The sequence below is a fragment of the Sardina pilchardus genome, chromosome 19 (assembly GCF_963854185.1).
Source record: "Sardina pilchardus chromosome 19, fSarPil1.1, whole genome shotgun sequence".
NCBI lineage: Eukaryota > Metazoa > Chordata > Actinopteri > Clupeiformes > Clupeidae > Sardina > Sardina pilchardus.
The window spans coordinates 22497886-22507147 of record NC_085012.1 but is presented as its reverse complement, the minus strand read 5'-3'; the positions used below and the strand labels follow the sequence as shown (position 1 = coordinate 22507147).

At 44.7% G+C, this 9262-nt stretch overlaps 1 protein-coding gene across 1 annotated transcript in view; it reads left to right on the top strand.

The window, feature by feature from the left end:
* Positions 1-195: 195 nt before the first annotated feature.
* The window catches only part of zbtb47b (zinc finger and BTB domain containing 47b), a 28227-nt gene continuing 19160 nt past the window's right edge, over positions 196-9262 (top strand). The window contains exon 1 of the mRNA XM_062520624.1: positions 196-506. Coding sequence (XP_062376608.1) covers positions 504-506 — 3 coding nt within the window. The 5' untranslated portion in view covers positions 196-503. The remainder of the gene's footprint in view (positions 507-9262) is intronic.

Below are 9262 nucleotides of genomic sequence, written 5' to 3'. Positions count from 1 at the left end.
AATATAATAAGCACTTTATCACTGTTATGGATATACGTCCTTGTGTACATAAAATGGGAGAGCGTTCCTTCATGTACGTATACATCCAAAACTCTTAACGTGCGCACTTTCAGACTAGCGCTCACACGCACATACCATGTACGCACCCTGCCGACATGAAGAGAAAGATGACGCAATGGGCATTTTGGCATGATTTAGTAAACAATAATGTTGTAATTAGTCCCTCAAATGGAAGAGGGCCTGCATTATTTAATACAGTGCAATGTCCCTTTAAAACTTCTGACAAAAAGCCCATATGATCCCTGAGCTCCAATCACCAATTCCTTCTGCAAAAGCAGCCTCTGCATTTTTGTCTCTCTAAATGCTAGCACGGCGAAAAAGACTGAGGGGAAGGAAAAACTGAAGAAATGTGAAAATCCAGCCTATACTTTCGAGGCGAGCGGAAGTCCGATGTAAAAGGAGTTATTTGGGGACTCCACTGCGCTGCAATATCTTGGATCAAAATGGTACAGTAGAGTCGAGCAATTTTTTTGTTTATTTTTCAGTCCCTTCTTGATCTCTTCCAAATTTGAGCTACTTGGCTAGGCCGATGAAACTTGCCTTAGTTTTTGTCCCAGCGTGGTTTCGTTTTAATTTTACGTCAGATGACATAATTGTCAGCAGTGAAAATTTTGCGCCCTGGTGAAGTTTGTAACTTGCATGAAACGCCAACACAGAGGCCAAATTGGACAGCTTACAAGAATGCAATGGCTACAATAGCTACATTGTTGCACAAAGAGTTAAATTCTGTCATATCATAGCTTCAGAAAGGATCAGGTCGTGACTGGTGTGTATATGTGTTGACATTGGTGTGCAATTATAAACGTAAACGAACGTGGAAGGCGCATCTGTCTTCGGAGAGTGACCTAAGTTGAAATCGTCCCAACCAACAATAGTGTGCTGATAATGTGTATTAGATTTATTTTTAAGGGTTTTGCGTAACATTGTGACTGTCGCAGGTGACTATCATCAAATACAGATTGAGTGAAAAGTTATGACCTCAAACGGCGTGTGAAGGATGGCGCTGCTTCATGCACAAATTTGTACAAACGATTCATTTTTGGAATCACACCGTCTTAATTTCCTTTCAGTTCAGCGTGTTGGCAAAATCTCAGTATAGCTCCTATCCTAAAAGTTATTTAAAAACGTGCATACACATCGTTGTGATAAAATGGGTTCCTGTTAAAAAAAAAATAAAAAAAGAACAGCCTGAAAACCAAAATATTTTGCGGTATATGACCATTCCAAAGTTGTAAAGTTCGTGTGTTAATTTGCATCGTTGTGGCCATAGTGACATGACATGTAAGTCACAGTATTCATGATGAAAATGGTTTTAGAAGGCTATTTGTAGTGTTTTACGTTCTGTGTTCAGTATGCTTTGGAGGGTCGAGGGGCAATCACAAGATTACTCATAATCCTATACAACTGCGTAATTTTTATTTACATCAAATGTAACGACCCAAGTCTTCTCATCTGAACGGAAAGCTGTTTTATCTGACGGTATGTGGTCAGTCTCATTCAGTTAGCCTTAATGGAATCAACAGGAGGAAAACAACTTTGTAGGCTAGTCGTTACAGTTAGACCAACTGCAAATGACTCCATGAAGTGTTCGTTTTTGGAGTCATACGATATGCATTTTAGTGTTGAGATTCAGTTAACCCTGTGCACCTTCACATATACAAATTATTCCTGTAATTTACATGATTGTTGTCTGAAAATGCTTCATATATTCAGACTTACATAATAATGAATGTTGAAATAAGGACAAGCAGCTTGCCGTGTTGATCGGTGTTTAAAATACAGTAGGCCATAGTGTTTCATGTGTGCATTTAAAGGCCCTGATTGTTTGTGTGTGTGTGTGTGTGTGTGTGTGTGTGTGTGTGTGTGTGTGTGTGTGTGTGTGTGTGTGTGTGTGTGTGTGTGTGGGAGTGAGAGTGAGAGTGAGAGACCGAGATAGAGAGAGCAAGAGAGAAACTGCAAGGGATGGAGGCAACATGATGGAGAGGGTTAAGCAGGGTTTTTTTGTAGAGTGGGGGTGGTGATGGTAGGGCTAAGAGGATGGGGTCATTTTGGGATCTCTTGTTTAAAAAGCATGTGGAACTGGGTGCAGTGGTGGTGGAGTAATCCCACAGTCGGCTCCCTTCACATCTGGAGACCCGGGTTAATATGTGGGTCAGGTCACGGGTGGACAGAGGATGCCTGGCCGCAGCCGCTCTCGCTTTGGCCTCGGCTCGCTGGGTAAAGATATTTTAGAAATGGGCGTTGCACCATTTAGGAGGCTAAGCTGTGTGATAAGCAGACAGAGCAGGGTCCATCCGGCAAACAAAACACACATACAGGAGCCCTTTGCGTGCGCACACACATGCAAATGCACGCACGCACGCGCACATGCACACGCACGCACACACACACACACACACACACACACACACACACACACACACACACACACACACACACACACACACACACACACACACACACAATACATGGTGACTGTCAGTACAGCAGTTTTCCAAACAGCATAATTTCCTAAAAACAAATGTTTAGTTTAAAGGAAAAGTTTTTTTATTGTTTGCTATTTCTCAGGCCCATCCGTTGCCCAACACAGTACACATGTTGTAATGTAATTGTAACAACATTAGCAAACATCCTCTCAAGCAAAACCCAATCAGATAGTAGAGCTTTAAGGATGTAGGTCTAATAAGATTTATTTAATGTCATTCAACCTTTGTGCTGTGACACTGTTCCACCTGACTTATGCTGAAACAAAGTAGCTGTAAATGTGATTTCAAATGTTGTAAAGATGTGCTTAGTGAATATCATAGTTATTGGCCATCTCAGTGCCTCAGACCCCATTATTATGATATCTTGTTATAATGCTTTTCCCATCTGTAACACACACACACACACACACACACACACACACACACACGCATAAGCACACACACAAACAGTCACAGGATTAATAATTGCATATACACAGTGCTAGTGCCGTAGAGTTTAAGAGCCTCGTTGGGCCTCTGTAGCCGAGACCCGTCATGGCTACACACTGAGGTTTTTATGTAACCGCCTATTCAGGACATTCCTGCCCACCCTCGACTTTGAGGCTTTGCTGTCTTTCAGCGGCCGAGTGAGAGAGAGAGAGAGAGTGAGAGAGAGAGAGAGAGAGAGAGAGAGGGTCACAGTAGTCCTTGTGACAAGTGCTGCCCTTCCTGCTCCGTGGAGTGAACCACATGAGACGCTCTCTCTCTCCCTCCCTCTCCTTCTCTCTTTCTCACTCTCTCTCTCACCGGCCCCAGCAGGAAGCTGCCTCTCTCTCTCTCTCTCTCTCTCTCTCTCTCTCTCTCTCTCTCTCTCTCTCTCTCTCTCTCTGCCCCCTGGAAACCAAGTGCATAGGTGCCGCTAATTTGCGTCCGTTCGAGGGATTACGCTCACAGACGACGGCTCTGCTGCCGAGCGCAAGGTCAAACTGCTCAGCTTATATAATTATTATTCTCTTATTTTTCAGAGGCCTCAGTGCTGTGGCAAGCACTGGAGCTCCTCCTGGGCCGAATGCATTGCTTCGCGGGCACAGGCGTAAATGCTGGGCTTGCTTCTGCCTCAGCAGGTCGTCGGATAATTGGCCCTCTCTAAACTGCTGCGCCGATAATCCTATGTCTTGTTTGTTTTACGTGCCGTCCGTATTCACGATGATAATGCAACGCGTGGCATAGTTTTTTGCGCTTCTCTTCTTACCACACTTAAACAACACAAACATTATCTGTTGTTTGATCAGCTTTGATGGAGAGACATACAGGAATCATCCCCCTGCTTTAATATTTTTTAGCTTTCAGTTCTGCAGAGTAATAGCACGGACCTTCAGTGGCTCCCTCTGAGTGCAGCATCAATTTAATCTTACAGGGCTGCAGAGTGTGTGGCTTTTTGGAGTTAAATCAAATCCATGTATCTTTGCAGGACAAAAAAAAAACCTCCCCTGTCCTTTTGTGCATGCCTATCAGGTCCCAGCAGGGAGCGAGTTTAAAGATCTGATAGATATGGAATCAGATAGGAGCTGCTTTTAGAGAAAGTGTACAGACAGCGCGCGCGAGAGAGAGAGAGAGAGAGAGAGAGAGAGAGAGAGAGAGAGAGAGAAGCTCTACTATGGGAGAATTTCTGCCTCAGAAGATTTAGAGCCTTTTCAGGGATGACGCGTTTGATCCTGGCTGAAGGTACTTTATGTCTTTTACTTGGGGGGATTCCATCTGGCTCTTTTGGATTCTACCTGGCTGCAATTTGTCCTTATTTCAGAAGAAGCCATTGTTTTCCAGTTACACAGAAGTAAGGATTCCCTTCACTACGATTATCATATCAAAGTGTTGAACTTGGTGTGATACTTTATTAGATATACCAGCATCTTAAGTTCCTGTATGTGATGCTTTGCAGTACAGTCTTTTTTACAAGACTTTGTAGAAAACTTTGCTTTTACTCTTAGTAATAGCATCTGTCAACCTGTCATTACAGGACAGGTTTATCCTCATGTTGTGGGTTTTGTGAGGTTGGGTTGGTCTACCCCGGTGGGAGTTGTCCTGGCTCTCTGTGTCTATAACGGTTATGTGCATTTGTTAGAGGGCCTCTATGCCACGGAATCTGTATATCATGTGTGTGTGTGCTTTCTCTGTGTATGTGTGTGTGCGCTTTTTGGTGTAACTGTTTGTGAATGTATGAGTGACATGCTGTGTTTGATACTTTTGACTAGGTTAATTCCTCTGTGACTGTGTGTGTGGCTGGAACTATAGGTTTTGTTAAGCATGTGTGTCTGCATGCATTATTGTTAAACTGTGCATTTTGGCCAGGTTTGTGTGTGTAAGTGCATGTGTGACTGTGTGTGTGTGTGTGTGTGTGTGTGTGTGTGTGTGTTTGAATGCATGTGTACGTGCATGTGTATGGGAGTATGCTGTGTATCAATGTTCTCATATGGAGAAAGGGGATTTTCTTTGTGTGACTCATACTGTATAAGTGTGTTTGCATGTGAGCGTTCTGTTTTTACATGTGTACATTGTGCATTTGCATGTCTCTCTTTACAAGTGTGTTTGCATGCATGCATGTGTGTGTGTGTGTGTGTGTCGTCGCCTGTGTTTGCATGAGTATGTGTGGGTGTGTGCCGCCACGTGTGTTTGCATGTGTGTGTGTGCGTGTGTGTGTGTGTGTGCGTGTGTGTGTGTGTGTGTGTGTGTGTGTGTGTGTGCGTGCGTGCGTGCGTGAGTGTCCCGTCCACTCTATGCCTGCACACATGGAGCCGGCCTCTGTTATGTTTGTGTTTTATGAGCTGGGGAGGAGATGCCAGCTCCACAGGCTCCTCTCTTGGCTAGCACTCCTGACTCAGCTCTTAGTCACATAGCTCACCAGGCCAGGCAGAAACTTCCTGGCAGCCGCCGCCAAAAGCGGAGCGGACCCTTCCAACCTCTCACAGAGACAGAGGCAGGGGAGAGAGAGAAAGAGATGGAGAGATATGGAGAGAGGTGAAGAGACAGGAGGAGAAAGAGAAAGAGGGATGGAAAGAGAGTGAGAGAGGCAGGAAAGACAGAGAGGGAGAGGAGAGAAAGACAGAGTGTGACATTGAAAGAGACAAAATGGTTCGGAAAGAGAGAAAGGGAAAGAGAGAGAGAGAGAGAGTCGAGAAAGGAAATACAGAAGGCGGGGGGGAGGGAAAGAATGTCTGTTTGCTCTGGGGTGCTCTAACCGATATCCCCCACGTCATGTAAATTAAAGTTCAGGTAAGGCTTAGTGTCTCCTCTGATAGCACAGAATGGTCCTGTGGACATACCTTGGTGGAAAATAGGCCCTGATTTGCTCCTTAGCACAGCTACACGTGGACGTGGCTCGATATGTTTGTGCAAATTCAATTGGCTCGGTGTTGTTTGCCTCGGGATATAAATGGAGGGCCTCTGAATTAGACCCCGAGGCGCGATAGGTAAAATCTGTTTCTTGTGTCTTGTGTTGCAATTTCACGCGCGAGCAGTCACAGGATGCCTGCGAGGGATGAACCTGTTACTCTACAGTGGCATTAACATATAGATTAAAATGTTACACGCTTCTAAATAATATCTTACGTTCTATCGACGATGCAGCTGGTGAGAAATTGCTGTGCTTTCTCTGAAGACTGCGATTATTGATATTGAATAGTTGTGAGAGGCCAGGTCCATTGCAATGCTAATCAGATTAGCCCCCTTCATTGCTGCCGAAATATTTAGGTACAGTTAAGCCTCAAGATATTTTCCATGTCCTTCAGCACACCTTGACCATCAGACACATGAATGAGACGGCCATCGTTTAATCAGATGAATTGCAGCCCTCCCAAGTCCGTCTGTTACAGAGAAATACAACTCCCGAGGTCTATTTGTTATATTAATTCCTGTGAATTTTATCTCGCAGTACTTGCCCATGAGGAGACCGTTCGTTCTTTGCTGGGCAGAGAGAACCTTTCCCCTTTACTCGAGCTGTGCTCCTCAGCTTTGCTAAGTCTGTTGGACAGGTGAGTGACCCCCAAGTTCAATGTCTCCTCCACCTGACGTAGTTCAGCCAGTTACACTCAAGCTACCCGCTATAGTCAGACTTAGTGATTTTCTAAGACAGTCCTTTGCTGAAGTCCACTGTAGAATGTCCAAGCCCTCAGTGCTAGAGCTCATTTGATTTTGCTATATGATTCATTCATGTCATGATACCATTCAGTAGCCTACTCATACAGCTTGACTATTGCAACAAGATCATACTGTAAGTACTGTATGCAGTATATGCACACACACAGTAATCTACTGATGAAAAATATATACCTGTACGTCACTCTGGTGCAAATGGTTCTCTGGAAAATGCTAAAAGGAAAATGTAAACGTAAAATCCATAAGATCTTCATAGTTTTGCATGTGTAGTTTTGATGTAGTCTGTATTCTCGTGTTGCATGTGGTTTAAAGTGGTTGTGGTGCTGTAGCTGCTGTCTCTCCTTCTGGAGGGTCTGGCATCACTACAGGGGCGCCTACAGATCACGATGCTGCTGAGACTGCGAAAGATGATGAGAAGTGTGAGCACACTCAGTGTGTGTTAAAGGCCAGATTGGCTTTTGCGCGTCGCTCATGTGCTGGTTGGCGGTGGCTGATTAGTAAAGGGAGTGGCTGATAGTGTGTTAGCTTTCATAAGTAAGTCGTGGCTGATAGTGTGTTAGCTTTCATTAGCTGATTATGGCCTACTATTACAGTACAATAGATAGATAGGCTACCTTAAACCACTACCACTACTACCACTACTACCACTGCTATTAGGGCACTGCTAAATTATACTACTAGTAGTAGTTTGCTCAGATTGTTTTTTTTTTTCAATCAAAACCATACCTTATTTGTCATGTTAAGCCATTGTAACAGCTGTAATTTGTTAACTTGTTAGCCATGGTTGACATTGTACTTTTTAATGCACTTCCACTTCTACTGCTACTAGGGTACTGCTAAATTATAGGCCCTACTACTAGAAGTTTGCTCAGATTGCTTTTTCTTAAACAAAACCATATCTTATTTGCCATGTTAAGCCATTCTAACATCTGTAATTCGTTAACTTGTTGGTTGACATTGTACTTGTTAACGTTGTTATAAGTCTGACTCGTGGGTTATACCGGGTTATAAGTAGTAAGCTGCTGGCTAAAGCTGTGTTAGCGGATCAGCTTTTTCATCCCTCTGGAGCAGTGATCAGGATTACCACTGTTAATTGTTTCATGCTATGTTATAAAATATGTTATAACAAAGGTTATAACAGGTTCTAAGTTATTTAGTTAACTGAGTGGCTACGCGTTGGTACATCAGCGTTGTCATCTCACTGGTGCATTAAGGCGGGACAGTGTGGCAGGGAGACAGGACTACAGGCTGCGGATATGTGACCTCGAAGAGAGACGTGGAGTGGCCTTCACTGGCTGGAGGCCTCGCGCCTGTCATTAGCAATGATTTTTATTAGCATGTTTTATTGCAGTCTTCTCATTAGCATTCAAAGGCTCCTCAGTGCATGACTCAGACTGTCTGGTCTGAGTGGCACAGGCTTATCCATACGCACACACACACACACACACACACACACACACACACACACACACACACACACACACACTATACTGTACATATTCTAAAACAGAAAAGAACACTCACATATTCTACAGACATTCATGATTCTCCCATCATACTCTCCCTGTCGCACTCCAATGCACAAGCACTCTGTGTCCCACTGTGTATCACACAGGCATCTACAAAAACATATTGTCACTTCTCTCTCATGCTGTACTCAATTCTCACATACCCAGGTACACACACACACACACACACACACACACATACACACACACACATTGCCACACACTCACTCAGATCAGCTCCCAGGAGTCCAGTCCAAACACACACACACACACACACACACACACACAGACACACAGGCAGTCTTGCCCTGAGTGTGACTGAGCGCGGTGTGAGGAAGCATGTCTGTTCAGGCCATAAGTCATGCTGTAGCAGTGCTGTTATTTCTGTGGCTCCTATGGGGGCCTCATTGCATCTGTGCTTTATACTCCCTCCCTCTCTTCCTCCCTCTCTCCCTCTCTTCCTCCCTCCTCAAGGTCACTGCTCACAGGGTGTCCTGATTGGATTGTGTGTGTGTGTGTGTGTGTGCATGTGTGTGTGTTTGTGTTTGTGTGTGTGTCTGCGAGAATCCGTGTGCATGCATCTGTGTGTGAATATTTGTATAAGGGGTAGCATACATACTCAGACAAACACTCAAACAGACACACGCAAGCACACACAATCACACCCCCTGCCCTCCACACACACACACTCTCTCACACACACACAGACACACACACACACACACACACACACACACACCGTCCAGACGACTCACCTTTGCCATCCCTCCTTTCCTGCATTCATCCCTCTCTCTCTCTCTCTCTGTCTCCTCCTCTTCCCTCCCATGTCTCCCTCGTTCTCAACCTTGGCTTGTTTGGGTGCATAAGACACACAGGGGACTCTCCCGCAGCAACAGAACGAGCGAACCAGACACAGGGCTACTGAGAACCGTCCTAATAGGTCTTCAGGGAGGCCCCAGCCTCCTGTGTTGTGTCTCAGTTCGAGAGACCTCAGCAAGGAGGCAGAGAGTTTCTCGCTCGAATTAGGTTAGTCTGCAAACTCCTGACACACGGGCATCTGATATGCGCAGCTAAAGC